The 19124-nt window shown below is 38.0% G+C and overlaps 4 protein-coding genes across 4 annotated transcripts; all 4 read right to left on the reverse strand.

Annotated features, from left to right (window-relative positions):
* Nucleotides 1-3611: 3611 nt before the first annotated feature.
* Nucleotides 3612-4681, reverse strand: LOC126758456 (uncharacterized). Its single transcript, XM_050472725.1, has 3 exons — nt 4526-4681; nt 4317-4440; nt 3612-3810 (listed from the first exon to the last, which is right to left on the reverse strand). Exons 1-3 carry the CDS (start codon nt 4617-4619, stop codon nt 3708-3710), a joined length of 321 nt encoding a protein of 106 aa, XP_050328682.1. The 5' UTR covers nt 4620-4681; the 3' UTR covers nt 3612-3707.
* Nucleotides 4682-8527: 3846 nt separating this feature from the next.
* On the reverse strand, nt 8528-10332 carry LOC126758450 (uncharacterized). The gene is made up of 3 exons (XM_050472721.1): nt 10160-10332; nt 9942-10065; nt 8528-8725 (listed from the first exon to the last, which is right to left on the reverse strand). The coding sequence occupies exons 1-3, from the start codon at nt 10257-10259 to the stop codon at nt 8608-8610; spliced, it is 342 nt and encodes a 113-aa protein (XP_050328678.1). The 5' UTR covers nt 10260-10332; the 3' UTR covers nt 8528-8607.
* Nucleotides 10333-13039: 2707 nt separating this feature from the next.
* Nucleotides 13040-14091, reverse strand: LOC126758454 (uncharacterized). The gene is made up of 3 exons (XM_050472724.1): nt 13931-14091; nt 13717-13840; nt 13040-13228 (listed from the first exon to the last, which is right to left on the reverse strand). Exons 1-3 carry the CDS (start codon nt 14028-14030, stop codon nt 13126-13128), a joined length of 327 nt encoding a protein of 108 aa, XP_050328681.1. The 5' UTR covers nt 14031-14091; the 3' UTR covers nt 13040-13125.
* Nucleotides 14092-16788: 2697 nt separating this feature from the next.
* Nucleotides 16789-18328, reverse strand: LOC126758453 (uncharacterized). The gene is made up of 3 exons (XM_050472723.1): nt 18167-18328; nt 17931-18054; nt 16789-16986 (listed from the first exon to the last, which is right to left on the reverse strand). Exons 1-3 carry the CDS (start codon nt 18264-18266, stop codon nt 16884-16886), a joined length of 327 nt encoding a protein of 108 aa, XP_050328680.1. The 5' UTR covers nt 18267-18328; the 3' UTR covers nt 16789-16883.
* Nucleotides 18329-19124: the final 796 nt, after the last annotated feature.

A 19124-nucleotide genomic window follows, 5' to 3' on the forward strand; every position in this document is an offset into this window, starting at 1 on the left:
ATGCACTGACAAAATTTTTTGGTTGAGAAGGAAAAGATTTTAAAGCTTCAATTTAAAAATTTGCAGATAAGGATTAAACGTAAATGGTTTTAATTCTTCAATCGCTTCGGATTAACGGAAGGATAGGAACTAAAGCTATAACCAACTCCAAGATCAGAGCTTTATATTGAAGCCAAACTGTAACACTGGGCAATCACAGACTCCTTGGTACAAACAGTACTATAGGTACTGATAAGAGCCAAATTTCCAAGTCAAACTCATCGCACTTAAAATCAGTACCTTTTGGCTCTTATTCTCCGCTTGAATAAATGCTAAAATAGAAAAAGAAACAGACCGGATATTGGATTCATATATTATTCTCTTATATGAACTGATCCTTTATCATACGGCTGAACTCCTGTCGATAAGAATACAATAGAGCCTAACAAACCCAGTCGGTGCCGAAGTATTTCGCCTTCAGTTTTAATCAAAATTCAAATAGGCTCTCTGAGATTATCTTCTTCTATGAATACTCCAAAAAGGATTCAGCATGTCCCAACAATCCATTCAATACCTTAATTATGAAAAGAGAAGCTCTTTTTTCCCCTCCTTCCTAAGCAACTGTTAATGCAACTTTAATGCCACTGTTAGCGAAAAATTTTATTAACACAGGTAACCAGAGAATGTTAATAAAATAACAAATAAAATTTATTAACATTCTCTCTTCTATTTTAATAAAATAATAAATAAAATTTACTTACATTCTCTGTTAGTACTCAAAAAGATATAACTCAACATTTGCGCCTTCTCTATTTATTAACTTTCTCCGGCGCAACGTATTAAGAACATCAACTGCGTCAGAGTTGGAGCGCCAGTAAATAGCAGTTTGTTAATATTGCCGAATGTAAACACTGTTAAGATATTGCAGACCATCTGTTATTGCACAAAGGCCACCTGTTAAACTTGGAATGTAATAAAAGTATGTTGGAGAGCAACAAATGCTTTACAGAATTTATAAGAAGGAACATCAAAGATGGAGTATTCATGCTATGATACATGCATCATGTACATACATATGTATGTATACATGTAAATAGCCAAGCTTTAAGTACATATTCAACTGGCCATCAAATAGCAATTTCTCTGCACAAGTATACCTTCAAAATGGTAACTAATTATACCTAGGACTAATTATATTAGGACAAAATTGTGAACATTTGTATTTCAACTACTGAAACACGCTGAATTGAAATGACCTTTGGCAAGTGCCAACTGTAATACTGTCTAATTAATTATAATGAACATGGTATTTAGTATTTTGGTATATTTTTAAAACCGCATAATGAGTACAGCTGTATGATTGCAAATAAGAATTAATTGAAAACTAATTATATTCTAATTATCAATATTCATTTATAAGTTAAATATTTCATCTGGCAATTTCGCTAACATAACCCATACAGGAGTATAATGAAAGGATATACTATACATACATATACACAAGCCTGCATACACTTAAGGACGCTACAATGAAATATATGTATGTACAAGCAGATTCCAAACATTTGAGAGCAAAACAGCAACGCTAACCTATAATTTTCCAAAAGAACTTACATACATGTGTGCAATTATAATTACCCATTGCCCAGGACCTGTTACAGCTCCTTTACAAGCACACCCAAATATGCTCGCGTGGCATGCTTAGCAGTACTTGTTTGCGTGCATAGCGCTACAGCTTCCGGTGTCGATTTCCATAACCAACTTCAAAAATCAAACTAACTCTTGCACATAATGAATGTCCACAATTAACTCTAAATCTCAAAATAACTCTTGCACATAATGAATATCACTTCCTTTCACAATATTCAACATTTATTTGACACTTTTTTTTATATATTTAAATATTTCTTAATTTGAAACAAAAAAGGTATCGCTTACTGCTAAAGTTCAAAATAATATCCGCTTTGACAAGTTCGTTAATATTGGCGATCAGCTGTTGCTTAGAAAATCAAGAACAGGGTGCTTCACATGAATGAATGATAAAATTTTTTTAAACTTAAATTAAAAAAAATATTATATTTTTATTTTTAATTCTAACAATAACGGTATTATTTAATAACACAAAGCAAGTAACTGCATTTTACATTTTTTACACGAATTTTCCTCAATTACGTTAATTAGTACTAACACCGCTTAGTTAATTTTCTTTATCTTTCCGAAGCTTGTTTGCGTTATTAAAATTTCTTTTGTGCTGATTTCACATAGTGAGTTGCTTAAGGTCATATTAAAATGCACACACACACACTTTTTTGTCACAAAGGAAATTTAATAACAATTGTTGGTGTGTTAAACATGAATAAGCGCTGTCAAACAAAAGAATGCGTAGCAGAAAGTATTCGGCGTGACATTTTAATTACAGCGCATTTTAATAAAAGAAAAAATATGTGAAAAGCACATAAAGGGAAATAAATTTAAGAATTTAATAAGTAAAAATAATTAAACAGTGAAAATTGCTTATGTTATGCACCCTGTGAAAATGCACTGATGCTGTTGCGCAGCTTCTATCACTTTTGACATTTACATTTAAAGGTGAATTGTGCGCAATTATAATTTGAATGGCTATTAATTAAAGATTGTGATATAATGTGTAAAATGCTAAACAAATTAACATGTATTAAAAAATAAATTGTGAAAATAACAATAACACGATAGAAAAGTCATTGTGCAACACTTGTATAAAAGGAAAAAGTATCCCAGCTGAAGATAAGAAGCCGATTACCATAACTTTCTATGCAGAATTTAGTCACTTCAGGAGTATAACTTGCACCTTTATGATTTGGTAACTTCCAGGTAATAAGCTTTAGATTTCATGTTTGTATCGCTAAAATTGTTTTCACTAATTCTAACTCATTCAGTCAAATACTCACGGTCGGCATCAAAAAACAAGTACTGTCTGAGTTTGTTATCTATTTCCGATTTCTGAATCTAATTATTCGGTTGTATATTTCTGAAAAAGCACTCCAGTTCTGTTGAAATGTGGAAAAAGCATAAGTCTGCTCGAATAGCTTCAGCAGCTCAAAAGAATATAAGATTACGGCTTGAGTGTGTTACTAAGCAAGAAACAGAAGAAACTAAAGAAAATTGTACCGGATGTGCCTTCTAACGGAAATTCGGATTATCGCTACTCTTGACTAGACTGCTTTGCATTATAGCGGCAATCCAGAGAAGAGCAGCAGTAATTTCTGATAAAAGTAAACAGTAATTCACGCATAAAAGTTAATGTAACTACTCATATGAAGCTTTTGTTTAAATATGTGAAAGTTTTTGAGTAGCATTTTCCGTTACTTGGCGTAAATAGCTTTACTTATCACATTCTATATTAAAAAAAAACAAAAGTTAGAGCCGTGGGTGTCAGTGAAACTAAAGCATATTTGTATGTTAACGAGCCTTTAAGAAAAAATACCTTGCACAGGGTATATTTTTTTATTTAACACGAAGTTAGTAGCAACCAGAAGGAAACGTAACACACTTTTTAAAGTGTAAACATAAATGATCAATGTGAAGAGCTAACTAGTTGATTTATCCAAGCCCGTATGTTTGCCTGTATATACACAAATGTAAAAAGTCTCAAGTGCAATACACCACAGAAAAATAAAATTACTTTATTAAATGAACTTTACAATTGAATAACCAAATATCAACATGATGCCACTGTTTTACTTTGTTTTCTAGGCGCATATCTGGTAGCGTTCACAACATTTTGGGTATGGCGCGTTCTCATCTTTAGGATCGCCCCATTCGCAGCCTTCTGAGGGCCTATGGATACCGCAACTAAAAAAAAAAGTAGGAGAGTGGAATTAGTTTAGGTAAGTAAATACAAAGTTTGTACTTCGTCCACATAACTTCTTACGCTGCAATTCTCAATTATTTAACCTTTAATTTGATAATATATGCACTTAATGTGAGCTTAGAAAAGTTCGAACAGCACGCTCTTCTCACTACTTCTGCTGTTAGCAAGTATAGAGCTATGCAAATTGTATTTATTACATAACGGTACACTCGATCTTCACAGCAATTTCACGGAAAACCCTTGCCTGTCTCCTAGATTTTAAGCACAATGCATTTGTATCACAGTCATCTAAAAATAAATTGTAGCCGGAAGGGACTGACGTTGTAATTTCACTCTAAAAAGTAACTTCAACTTTGTTAATATCAATTTTTTCTTTTTTTCTTAGAAGCATGAAAGAGAAAGTCATTCCCTTTCCTGTTTTGGCGTTGTCTCAATCTCTAAAACTAAATAATACTAATAGACTTCATCTTACTTATCTTGTACTCACATGGCAATTTCGACAACACCCTCTCTATTTAAACAATCATAGCGCCCACAAAACTCCGTCGATATCTCAGATTCACCTGGTGAGAGGATAACTGTCTCATTGAGCGTGCACTTGCCGGGATGCGCTGATTGGCAGTTGGACGAAAGATAATAATAAAAGTTAAATCTACTTTAGTATTCTTCAGTTTATATACTTATTTTTTTACTCACCATCGTCGCGATAAGAGCGATGCGCCTTCGTCGTCGCCTCTATTAACTGTCCTCCAGCAAGTAATGCGCATAGCCAACAGATACCGTAATACATCTCGTATATTTCGTGTACGCTATTCTCGAAGCAAATACAACGACTGAGCTACGGCGATCATTTGTCTCTCATTTTAAAGGACAGAATGTATAAAATAAGTGCTTAATTTTGTATATACATACATACTTACAAGTATATACAATGCTATATAATATTTACATTAAATTAATGTTTAGCATTAATCATGACTGCTAATGAGTGTTTAACGTAACAGACTCAAACTTCTTTACCAATATTATCTCCACACTGAGCGAGAGGGGTAAATGTGAATGAATTTAGGATGAGTTACTAATTCTGGATGCTATAATTGATAATTAATTATTAGCTATTAAGAGACCTAATGAATACAGGGTTTGTCCGGAAAGTTAAAAGACTGATTTTCTTCCGCCACGGCTGTATTTCGGAGCGCGCGTAACGGCTGGATTCGATAGAGTGCGTTCCTAGCTAACGAACGAGCGGCTGGTCAGTTGTCTCCGAGCACCTGGAGAGTCAGAACAAATATTATCGCGCGACGTGTTTCTGTGAGTGGTGTAAGCCTGAAAATGCAGCGTTCGTTAGAGCAGAGGTACGCGATTAAATTCTATGTGAAACTTGGTAAATCTGCGACAGAGACGTTTGATATGATCAAGCTGTCTTATCCAGATGTAGCTATAGCATGAGGCGGTGTGTTTCGGTGGCACCAGGTCTTTTTGGAGGGCCGAGAAGAGGTCGGTGATAAAGACCGTGTTGGGAGACCTGGGATTTCGACAAACACCGTCAATGTGACTCGTGTGCGTAAAGTTTTGAACTCAGACCGTCGACTAAGTATTCAATTAGTTGCCCAGATGTTAAATTTATCAAAATCTGTGGTTCATGACAAAACATCTGTGGTTCAAAGTGACGACCATTGTGAGAAAATTTGAACACTTTTTGAACACCGGTGTCAACAACTGATAAGGTGACGTTGCGAGTTTTCGAGAGAAAAGTTCTGCGAAAGATTTATGGTCCTTTGCGCGTTGACCACGGCGGATATCGCATTCGATGGAAAGATTAGCTGTATGAGATGTATGACGACATTGACATAGTTCAGCGAATTAAAAGGCAGCGGCTACGCTGGCTAGGCCATGTTGTCCGAATGGACGAAAACACTCCAGCTCTGAAATTATTCGACGCTGTACCCGCCGGGGGAAACAGAGGAAGAGGAAGACCTCCACTCCGTTGGAAGGACCAGGTGGAGAAGTACCTGGCTGCGCTTGGAATATCCAATAAGCGCCACGTAGCGAAAAGAAGAAACGACTGGCTGCGCTTGGAATATCCAATTAGCGCCACGTAGCGAAAAGAAGAAACGACTGGCGCGTCATTGTTAACTCGGCTATAATCGTGTAAGCGGTGTCTACCCCAATTAAGAAGAAGAATCACCGGTGACAAGTCTTGGATCTTTGAGTATGATCCCGAGACAAAGAGCTTAGAAGGGATCCAGCATGCACCATCGACGCAGAAAGAGCCTATTTTGAAAGTTTTTAAAGGATTGTAACGATTGGTTTAATATTTTTTTTTAATCGACTCAGTCCTATTACTTTCCGGACAAAGCCTGTATATCCAGTATATCGATTAACTCCTCGCAAAGTGTAAACAAGGTATATTCTATATACTCATTGAGCTTTCACATGGCCTGCCGAGATATTGGAGCTGTTAGATATAACTTACTAGTTATTATATATTTGTTCATTTTTTCTGTGGGAACTTTTATCTACGCTACAACCCACAAAATTGTATTCATCTACTCAGAATAGATGACTATAGTAATCACCCTGTATATTCATAATTATTATTTTCAACCGAAGCCCTTAACCCGATGGCGAGAGTCAGAGATAGACAGTGAAAGGCAGAGTATTAAAACACCAAACGTTGCAGGTTCATATTCTCAAATGATAGTTCTTACGTCACTGGCTGTGTTTGTCTCCTAGATGGAATCTCAACCGTGATTGTTCGATCCATTTCAATTGAAATTACATTTTCTTATTGTGACATTTTTGAGCCTAAGTCACAAATCTCCACCTCAAGGGCTCTATTCAGTACAGAAATGCTATAAATCCTTTTTAAGCTGAGCTTCAGCTGAGCTTATTTCTGACTTCGAAGTATAAAAAAATTAAGGAGACCATATTTCCAGCAAAATTTTTCGCATTGTTCTTATTGAAACATTTACCTTGATCTTACGAAAAAACGATAACCGATAACAGTCGTTTCCAAGACAGTTGGGTCTACGTAACCGCAACGGATCCGCATTTTTATTGGGTCAAGAACTTTTCACTCCGCAACATTCTTCAAAATTATTTAGGGAATGTCGGCTACCAGTACAATAAACATTATTCCAAAACTAATAACATAGACGAAATTAATATAGTTTCACAAGCTATTAGCCCTGTTGGAGATTTACACTGTGCCGTTTCCGGAATTTATAGTTCTATGATGCCTTTAATGACAACTTAACCTTTAACAATGCTCAAATTTTGCACACATTTTGGATCAGTCTTCAAAAGTTGGTCATAATATATTTATTATGGCAGGACGTTACAGCCGAATTCCTTAGGTGTATGACTACCATTTTGTCATCGGACCAAATTGGTTCCAAAGCAATATCAAGCCGCCGTCTGACCTCTATGGCGAAAAAGCTCACCATGGAATCAATCAGTGATTCAGGGGCGTTTCAAAATTTGTAGAATGCTCTATAGGTCTCGTAAATTTAGATACGGACGCCACATTAAAGAGGTTATGTTCGATCACTACACTGCTACACAGGAAATGTTATTATTTCCTATGTTATTGAATGTTCCTACAACAACTTTTCAAACATGCCACTATTAGTATTGTAATACTAAGGTACAGAGAAAAGCTATCAGCGCAGTCCACTAAGTTCAACGAAGACACCCTTAAATGATTGAACACAACCAGACCCTTGCCGATCAATAAGTGAAAATCGAAACTGTACGCGGAGCAATCATATCACTAACGGACACGTGAGTTTTACACCAAAGCGAGTTGTCTCATTAAAAACGGTTCAAAAACTTGTGTAACCCAGTGCGGAAACTAAGTGTGTCGCTTTCATTTAGAAACGCAGAAGTCTTTCGAACAAGAAAAATGTTGTTCCTTAGAAGGTGTTTTAAGTCGTAAGAGTCAAGGAGAGACAAAACCACTGGTACAAACAGCAGACCAACGATCTATAGAAGCAGTGGACTTCAGCAACAAGTCTTCTCTGAAAAATACGCAGACTGTTCTATGGTCCGAAAAGGGGATAACCATTGTCTACCAGAATTCGCAACTTGTGATCTTCATCGAAACTTGAAGAAGAACAAAATGGTTACAGGGCTCTACTGTACACATTTATAGGGATTTTCAAACTAATCGCAGATAAGATGACCCTTTTCGGTGAAGAAAAAGTGATATTCCACTATGACAACTCATTACCTCACAGCTCTGCCGTCGTCACGACCAAATAGACCAAACTAGGCTTTGAATTGCTGAGAAATATACCGTATTTTCTAGTTTCGGTACCGAAAGACTTTCCTTTGCTTCCAGACGTGAAAAAGTCACACGGCGCGCAAAAATTTTAGTCGTTTGAAAATGTTATCGTCACCAGGCCTCCCAAAATTTTTTTCGTACCGGTTAATAAAGTAGGAGAATAGCTGGCCATTTTTTCCAAATCCTCGTTTTTCTAAATATTTATTGGACCGTCCTTGTGTGTTAAAATTCCAATGCCGAATATGCTATGGAATCCCCAACTAACGCCTCTTTTTACAATTTCTGAAATTTAGAAAAACCTGTATAACCTTTGAAACCCTCAAATAAGACAACACGATTTTATTTCCTCCAAAACCACTTTATTTAAATACCGAGTTCCATACGTACAAATTATATTAGAAAATCGTAAATGCAATAAACCATAAAAATAAAATCACTTTATTAAACAAACTTTATATTTGAGTAACCGAATATCAACTTGATGCCATCGTTATTCTTTTGTTTTCTGGGGACAGATCTGTTGGCGTTCACAACATTCCGGATATGGAGCCTTCTCATCCTTAGGATCGCCCCATTCGCAGCCTTCTAATGGCGCCTGCGACCCACAACTAAAGAAGAGAGTAGAAATAGTATCGGTAAGTTAATATAAGGTTTGTACTATGTGAGGTTAAGGAAGTTCGAGCACTATCTTTTCACTATTAGTAAGCAAGTATAGACCTGCAAGTACATAAGTAGTAACTACAACATAAAGACACATACGATCTTCTCAATAATGTCTCTAATTAAAAAGAAAACTATAACTTCCGAGCAGATTTGGCTCCCGGCAACCGAAAATCCTTGCCTGTATACAAGATTTTAGTCTACTTCCATACAGCTACTGCAGCTGGCATCCGGTAAGGTACACAACCTTACAGCGTGTACGCCGATAGCTTACTGAAGGCGAAGAGCCCGCTGTATGTCTTATACTCGATTATGGGCCAGAAGAAACTGTCAAAAGCGCATGAACCGGTGGTAGCCCGGCGGAGGCTAAGCTGTTGCAAATTCCAGCTATCCAGCAGTAGCGCACATGAGGAGAGTGGAGCACCGACCCATTCTCTTTCTAATGATAGCAGTGCTCAAGTACCTTTCTTTGACAGTTATTTAGTTATTATCTCTTTCTGCTGATAGCAGGGTTAAGGTGCCTTTCTCTGCCAGCTTGTCAGATCTACAGTTACCTGTAATTCGGCTACGGTATCTTACCTTCACTAGTCTTATTGTAAAATGCCATTGATAATGAGATTAGGCGTTCCTTAATGCACTTCTCCGAAAAACGCTGCATTCCGGCGTGGTTAATGTAACGCAACCTTAATGCCAAAAAACTCAGCTCAAAAACATCGGGATAGTCAGGACGTCTGAAACTAAAGTGAAAACTTTTACCCGGCTTCGAGATGAAAGTAACTCTGAATCACTTCGCCGGGCCATCCAGAATACATTCCACTCTTACGCAGTTCGAGCAGTTTGAGGCCAGACAGTTGCATGACACCTAACAGCCTGTAGCAGTTGCGGTGCGCAGAAGTGTAGCTTCACTGCCGAAGGCCCACTTTCCATTTGCATCCTTAAGATAATTCACAGGGATGCGGCTCTTTGCGAGGTTACGAATGGCCCGTGACAGCACTCTACTTTTTCGCAGAGCTCTTAACATTGCTATCTCTCTTAAAATACTAAAATAAATAATTCAAGTAGCCTTCTTCAAAAAGAACACTATAGCTGCCAACTCTTTCTTCCTCTTTCGATATCTCAGTCATCTCATTCCCTGTCATCAGTGGTCTAATATCTTGTACTCACCTAGCAATTTCGGCAAGACCCTCTTCATTTTCACAAGTAATACGCGCACAAATGCCCGAAGTTATGGTCACTTCACCTGGTGAGAGTATAACTGTCTCACTGACCGTGCACTTACCAGGGTGCGCTGATCGGCAGTTGGAAAAGAAATAATAATAAGAGTAATTTTACTGTTATATCATTTAATTTATATTTATAATTCTAACCATTTTTTTACTCACCATCGTTGTGATAAAAGACATGCCCTAACGCGGCCTCGGTTAGCTGTACACCAGCAAGTAATAGCAACCCTGCGCATAACCAACAAATACCGTAATGCATCTTGTCTACTAAGTTCACGCTTTTCTCGAAGCAAATGCAACGACTGAGCTACGGCAATCATTTGTGGCTCATTTTAAAGGAACCGGGTGTTTATAAAATATATGCTTAACTATGTATACACCTTTACGTAATACTATTGTTTACATTAAATCAATGATTAGCATTAATCATGACCATAAACGAGTTTTTCACGTAACAGACTCAAATGAACATCTGCTCAGATGCTGAGCTCTGATCGACGATCGCGCATGCAAATTATTTCCGCAATGATCGGTAGGGGTAAATGTTTGAATGAGTTTGGGATGACTTACTATTTATAGATTCTATAAATGATAATTAATTATTGGCGCTTAAGGTGACCTAATGAATATACACAGTATATCTATTAACTCCTCGCAAAATATTAAAATATTATATATATAGTATATAGTCATGGCTCACATGACCTGACGAGATGTTAGAGCTGTTATAAATAACTTACTATCATATATTTAATGATTTTTTCTGTCTAAATTTGCACCTACTCTACGATCCACAGAGTTGTAGTCATCTACTCAGAATAGTTGACTATGATGATCAGAATCAGAAAGGAAGAAAGAAAGGCAGAGTATTAAAGCATCAGACATTGCAGTTTTATATCCTTAAATGATAATACTTGCAAACACTCCAACTCCGTGACTGAGGCAAGGAGAGTAGAAACTGACCTACAATAGGTGTATCCTGGAAACCTTGGCCTGAAGAAACGAAAATTCGGTCCCAAGGCAATGAAAAAATCCATAATAGAAAGGGTGACTCAATTTGGTCAGCTTATCTTCTATTAACTTAAGCACTCCGGTGACAGAGTTTGCTCTCCATGCTATTTTCCATCGTCGGCACTTAAAAAAGGCTTGGTTTGCGCGATCTAGTGATTCAATTTTCGGAAATACTCATATTTCGGAATTTCGTGCGCTTAAGAAGACGTCGGCGATGTCGCCCGCATAACCAAAGAAGTGGTTGCCGTAAGTTATTTGCTTTCTTTGAGTCCTGACTTTAATCGAGTTTCTGGTGCTTCTATCATATTGTGCCATTTTGCGTTATTGAATGCCAGTCTTATGTGAAGTCTTGTGAGAAGGACTATTGGTGTCGAGCAATTATACTTTCGACGGGTTTCCTCAACGCTGCGCACGACGTCTTCAGCGGCTCCGATATGGAATCTGCCTGACCTGAAGCCATTTTGCGTTATTGAATGCCAGTCTTATGTGAAGTCTTGTGAGAAGGACTATTGGTGTCGAGCAATTATACTTTCGACGGGTTTCCTCAACGCTGCGCACGACGTCTTCAGCGGCTCCGATATGGGATCTGCCTGACCTGAAGCCATGTTTTCACTCTGTTAAGCTTTCAGCATTGTTCATGGCGGCTATGATGCTGGGTTTCAATAATATTTTTGCAATTTTCTTGCCATATCGAATATAAATTAACTCGAGCAACTATGGAACGGTTTCGCAGGCAGTTCACTCTGGTGGATAATGCGCATCCTCAGAGACGCCGTACGTTGAGCACCGAAGACGCTATTACTGTGCAACAGTGGAGCTGTATCCATCCACTGTATGGGAGAGCTTGCGAAAGTATCTTAGGGATCAAAAACCTAAATTTAATGGGGAATGTTTATTATCATTTGGCATTTATTTTTTCTTTAAGACAATCTCTTTCATATGTTGGCCGCGGCTACATCTCAGATGGTCCATCCGTTGAGTCCAATTTTCGATGACTCGTTCAAGCATTTCGACTGGTAACTGGCGAGTGACACGCATGATGTTTTGCTCCAAGACCTGAATCGAAAGCATATACTTTAGACTTTACATATTCCTACAAGAAAAAGTCTAATGGTTCAATATCACGCAATCTGGTGGCAAACCGATCTGCACAAAACTTGAAATTATCTGCTCACCGAAGTGTTCTCTCAATAAATCGATTGATTGATGCTATTTCTGGGAACTGGCGTCGTCCTTGTTGAAACTAAATAACACCGAGATGACGAGCTTCAATTTCAGGCATGAAGTAGTCGGTTATCATGGCACGATATCGATCACCATTTGCGGTAACGTTCTAATCGGCATCATTTTTGAAGAGCTTTGGACCGACGATTCAACCGGCCCAAAACTCACACCAAAGCGTCTTTTTTTCTGCATAAAATCGCAGCTCTTGAATCTCTTCAGGTTGCTCTTCGTCCCAATTACCGCCATTTTGCTTGTTTACATACTCATTGAGTAAGAAATGAGCCTCATTGCCGTACTAAATTTGACTCAAAAAAGTTGGATCTTCATTAAACTTTTCAAGAACCGATAGATCGAAGCGATCAATTCTTTCACAAGCTGTATTTTTTACGATTTCGATTTAAGATCTCGACATAAAATCCGCCAATTCGTTCCATACGTCACTACGGTCTTCGTGTACACTCTCAGCTCTCGGTCTCCGTGTACACGTTCAGCACGGCTGCTGTTTTTCTTCACTACGTGCTGGCCGCGGTCTATTCGGTCGAATATAATCCAATAATGAATGCTGGATCTTAAGAATGGTGGCTGATCTACCGTATTATCTGCTTTCCGTAAGACCTTCTTACGCTTCGAAGAAGTGAAAAAGTCACTTGCCGAGCAGAAATTTTTCCCGTTTGAAGAAATTATCACTGGCAGCTCCTCAAAAAGCGGTTAGACCGGTTAATGAAGCTCGCGAAGCGCTAAGAAAAACCTCCCTTTTTAAATACTGAGTTCCAAACGTACAGGTTATATTAGAAAGTCGTAAAATGCAATAAACCAGAAAATTAAAATCACTTTATTAAATAAACTTTACATTTGAATAACCAAATATTAACTTGATGTCATTGTCCTTTCTAAGCGCAAATCTGGATGCGTTCACAACATTCCGGGTATGGCGCCGTCTTATTCAAGGGAGGGCCCCATCTGCAGCCTTCTAACGGCGCCTGGGGAATACAACTAAAGAAGAGAGTGAGAATAGTAACCATTTAATTTGATACTTCATGTACATAATTTTAATTTAGGAAAGTTAGAGCAACACTCTGCTCGCACAATTTGTGCAGTAGGCAAGTATAGACCTATAGAAATTATATTTTCTACATAACGGTACATCATCATACGCACAATTGTGCAAACTAAGTACACGAAATCATCATTCAGTCGTTGTCGACAACCATAAACTAAAATTTCAGAGTTCTAAATGCCTTTGGTGCTGCAATGCATTTTATGTTCCAAGTTTTTTAAAGATAATAGGGAATATATCCTTAAAAGACATTTTGTTAATTTTTATCAGCAATTAATTATTTAGATTAGGAAAATCTCTCTCACTGGGCTACTTTTTTTCGTTCAATCAGGTTTCATACCACTGTTTTAAACACAATACATTTCTCTCACAGTCGTCAAAACTTAAAGAGAATATCAAGGATCGTCCAATACATTGTACTCACCCGGCGATTTGGGCAAGACCGTCCTCATTTTCGCAAGTAATTTTCGCACAAAACTTCGATGTTATCGTCGTTTCACCTGGTGAGAGGATATCTGTCTCACTGGCCGCGCACTTGCCGGGGTGCGCTGATTGGCAGTTGGAGAAAGATAATAAAAAATGGTATTACTTTTATAACTGTAGGCAAAATATATAATTCCACACCCTCCTTTACTCACCATCGTCGTGGTAAGTGACAGTCGACGTTGCGGCCTCTGTTAGCTGCGCAACAGCAAGTAATAGCAACCCTGTGCATAGCCAAACGTTACCGTAATGCATTTTGTATACTTCCTATACGCTTTTCTCGAAGCAGTTGCAACGACTGAACTACGGCGATCGTTCGTCGCTCATTTTAAAGGAACGGTAACTATAAAAATGTGCTTAGCTATGTATTATATAACAATGATATTTAATGATTACATTAAAACAATGATCAGCATTAATCATGACCGTTAATGAGTTAACGCTAATCGGCGACCGCAAATGCAAATTATCTATGCAAGAGCAAGAGGGGTTTGAATGAGTTTGGGATGAGTTACTATTTATAGATAACTTAATATTATATATTTTTCGTTTTTTCCTGCATGATTTTGGACTTCCACTACGGTTCCTTTTCCACAGAGAAATAATCACATACCCAAAATAGTTGACTAAAATGATAAGCGTGGACTATTGGAGGTTCCAAGTGTAGCCAGTTCCTTCTCCATCTGGTCTCTCCAATGGAGTTTAGGTGTTCCTCTTCTTCTCCTCCCACCACCTAGTACGGCATCGAACACTCTCAGAGCTGGGGTGTTTTCATCCATTCGGACGACATGACCTCGCCAACGTAGCCGTTGTCTCTTATGTCAATATCGTCGTATATCCCATACAGCTCATCGTTCCATGGACTGCGTTATTCACCGTTGTCAATGCGCAAAATACCATAAATCTTCCGTAGAACCTTTCCCTCGAAAACTCGTAACACCGACTCATCAGATCTTGTCCTCGTTCATGCGTGTACACCGCATGATGATAAGTGACTTGTAGAATTTTGTCTTTATTCGTCGAGTGAGAACTTTACTTCTCAATTGCCTACTCAGTCCGAAGTAGCACCGCTTGGTAAGAGTTATTCTGCGTTGCATTTCGAGGCTGACGTTATTGTTGGTGTTAACGCTAGTTCCAAGATAGAAATTATCTACAACTTCGAAGTTATTATTGTCAACAGTGACGTGGAAGCCAAGCCACGAGTGTGACGACTGTTTGTTTGATGAGAGAAGATATTTCGTCTTTCCCTCGTTCACTACCAGAACCATTTGCTTTGCTTCCTTATCCAGCCTGGAGAAAGTAGAACAAACGGCGCAGTTCTTGGGGCAATGATATCAATATCATCAGCTCATGCCAGAGGCTGTACACTCTTATAGAAGATTGTATCTTCTTTATTCATCTCTGCAGTCCGAACTATTTTCTGCGGGAGTAGTTTGAAGAAGTCGCAGGATAGGAAGTCGCCTTGTCTGAAACCTCGGTTGGTATTGAACGGCTCCGAGAGGTCCTTCCCGATGGTGTTGCTCATCGTCAATTTCGATAGCCGTATTAGTTTTACGGGGATAACAAGTTGTTCACCAAGAAATTTGGTAAGAACTGCAAGGTGCTTTCCAAAGTAAACAGGACTTTTCGAATCTAGCGCTCCCTGGTGGCACCATCTATATGTCAACTGGTGCCTTAGAATGTATGTTAGTGTTATCGGTGCGAGAATGAGCTTCGAACAAAGAGCCAACATTAAATTTTGTTTTAAAATTGGGAAAACTTTTACCGAAACGTTTCAATTGTTGAAACCAGTTTATGGCGTTGATTGCCTATCCCGTAGCAGAGTGCATGAGTGGTTTCAAAAACTGTGCGGGAATTCATCAAAAATCAGCCGAAATCATCATTGAAATTCATGGAAATGAAATTGAACATCTCCAAAACATCAATTTATCGCATTTTGACCGAACATTTGGGCTTACGAAAGGTGTGTGCACGGTTTGTTCCGCACAAATTGACTGACGACCAAAAATAGCTCAGAATCCAACATTCAATCGACGCTTGTGACCGATTATTTGACCAAAAATCACATTTTAACCATTAACCACTCCCATTTACCTGATGTGGCACCGTGCGACTTCTTCCTTTTCGAAAAATGCATTTGCCCATATAAGCCATGCGTTATGCAGACGTAGAGGCCATTCAAAAGGCTTGCAGCGGCATACTGGTAGAGAGAAACCAGAGTGAAACTGACTATTACTTGACGCAGTTCCTGACTGGGCACGGCTGCTTCAGAGAGTATTTATACAAATATGGACATGACGATTGGTTTGACTGCTCTTTTTGTGTGCAGTTGGAGATTGGATCGCGTCAGCCCAAATAAAGCCTATAAGAAAAGAGCAGCAAAGAAAGAGTGAAAACCGGATGATTAACGTGGAGTTGGAATATTTTTCGATCTAGAGCCAATCGCCTTAAGCTTCTTTTACCAAAGAAATGCCTGACGACAGTTCCGCAATGAATAAAAATTCTATAGGAGACAGAGTTAGAGTTTAGTATATAGGCGTCCTACTTTCCAAGCGGCGCATACACTAACACTGGCGGCGCATGCGCGAATAGGATGAATCTTGCATGCCGTCTAAAATATGACGGTACCTTTCGAAGTTTTCCCCTCCGAAAAAAAAAAACACCCAGACCTCTTTCAATCAATAAGTGACAATTCAAACGCTCATATTACCAATGAGCACGTGATTTTTACCAAATTGACCAAATCAGTCTACGAACTGCTGCCCTATCTACCACATTCTTTAGTTTTGTCTAGTTTCTTTTGTTTCGAGGAAGCAGAAGGGTCACGCGCCGAACAGAAGTTTTTGCCCTTTGAGGAAGTTATCACTGCAAAACCTTCAGAAAACAGATCGGTCCTCTTAAACTTGCATAAAATTTAAACCGCTCACATAAAATTAAAGATTTTGCTTTCTGCAAAACCCAATTTTTTAAATACCAAGTTCCATATGTACAGATTATATTAGAAAGTCGTAAATGCAATAAACCAGAAAAATAAAATCACTTTATTAAATAAACATTAAATTTGAATAACCAAATATCAACATGACGCCATTGTTATTACTTTGTTTTCTAGCCGCAGATCAGGTTGCGTTCACAACATTGTGGATACGACGCCTCCTGATCCTTATAAAAGCCAAATATGCAGCCATCTAACGGTTCCTGGTAATCACAACTAAAGAAGAAAGTGGAAATAGTAAAAGTGAGTAAATTTAAAATTTCTATTTCGTTCACATAACTTCATATGCTGCAATTCTCAACTAGTTAACAATTAGATTGATACTAGATTAGGGTAGTTAGAGAAGCGCTCTGTTTTCACTATTTGTGCTGTAAGCGAGTATAGACGAATATAATTTTTTTTTGCATAACGGTACAATATATCTGCTAAACTAAAAAAACTAAAATTTCAAGCTGGCTGTTAGCTTTCCAGCAATGGAAAATCTTTGTCCCTCCACTAGAATTTAAGCACAATACACTGCTCTCACAGTCGTCGAAACATAAATAGGAACCAGAGAGTAACTCTGCTTTTTTCAATTATTGAAGGTGTTATTCTAACTAGAATGATGGAAGTAGAGATAATCCGTTTACAGTTACTATGAAAATTGCACATTTCGTTTCTATTTGGACATTCTCTCTATCAATTGACTACAATAAAAATAAATAATTCAAATCAGTGGTCGGCATTTCTTAGCACAATTTTCACACGTACGCTTACATCGTTCAGTCGTTGTCGAGCCAGCAACGAATTAACATCACGTAAGAAAATATGCCCTGCAAGAAATATTTTATGATTCTAAATTTTGGTGCCATGGAATGGCTTTTATTTCTTTTAAAGATAATCAATATATCCTTAAAAGACATTTTGTTAATTTTCATTATACTATTAATTATTTAGATTAGATGCTTAATTTTCATTCCAATTTCTCACTGGGCTACTTTTTTTTCGTGCTCACCAACACAGTGACAGATCCTCTCATGCCGACCACTGATTCAAATAGACTTAAGTAGCATATGGGATTTCTTTAAAAACTCTATGGCTGTCACCTCTTGCTCTCTCTTTCATCATTTCGCTCTCTCTCTTTCTCTCTCTCAGTGAGTGGTATAATATTTTGCACTCACCTAGTAATTACGGCAAGACCATCTTCATTTTCACAAGTAATTCGCGCACAATAGTTCACCGCTTTCGCCGATTCACCTGGTGCGAGGATAACTGTGTCACTGACCGAGCACATACCGGGGTTCGCTGATTGACAGTGAGATAATAGTAAAATTTAATTTTGCTTTCATATCCCTTAATTTGTATATATGTATATATGAAGACAAAGTTCATAATTCTTCACCTTTTTTTTACTCACCATCGTTACGATAAAAGGAACGCCCTATCGCGGCCTCTGCTAGCTGTCCACCAGCAAGTAATAGCAACCCTGCGCATAGCCAACAGATAACGTAATGCATTTTGTATACTTCGTGTACGCTTTTCTCGACGCAATTGCAACGACTGAGTTATGGCGATCGTTCGTCGCGCATTTTAAAGGAATCGGGTGTTTATAAAATACATATGTATGTGCCTAGCTCTGTAAGACAATGACATTTAATGTTTGCATTACCTCAATAATCACCGTTAATTTTGATCAATAACAAGTTATTAACGAATTAGTCTCGAATCTAACACCTATACCGACGCTGTACGCTAATCGGCGATCGCAAATGCAAATTATCTACGCAAGAGCGATAGGAGTAAATTTTTTAATGAATTTAGGATGAATTATTATTTTTGGTTGCTATAATGGATAATTAATTATTGGTGCTTAAGGAGGCCTAATGAATATAAATATATATTGTATATCGATTGTGGCAAAAAGTACCCGGAAATTGTAAATAAAACGCAAAACATTTAATTCTTCATCAATATTTTGTCGCCTCTAAAGTCGTACCCATTAGACGTAATACACTTATGCCAACGATTTCTCCAGTCCTCAAAACATTTTTCATAAGCACCTTTAGGGATGGTCTTCAGCTCCTTCAGCGAATTTTGTTTTATATCTTCAATCAACTGAAAACGGGTTTCATGCCGATGATTGTTGAGTTATTTGCTTTTCAAACTCATAAATCCATATTTCATCGGCAGTAATAATGTTCTAAATGAATGTGGGCTCGCAATTCGCAGGATCAAGCATATCCAAAGAGACCTGTTTAGCTTCTTCGGGACGAGTCGAGCAAGGCTCATTCGAACGGGTTCGCGAGAGATGTCGAGCTCTCTTGCCATTTCTCTAACACGTGCCTGACGACTTTCATACGATTCCCTTCATCTTT

Source organism: Bactrocera neohumeralis, chromosome 5 (genome assembly GCF_024586455.1).
Source record: "Bactrocera neohumeralis isolate Rockhampton chromosome 5, APGP_CSIRO_Bneo_wtdbg2-racon-allhic-juicebox.fasta_v2, whole genome shotgun sequence".
NCBI lineage: Eukaryota > Metazoa > Arthropoda > Insecta > Diptera > Tephritidae > Bactrocera > Bactrocera neohumeralis.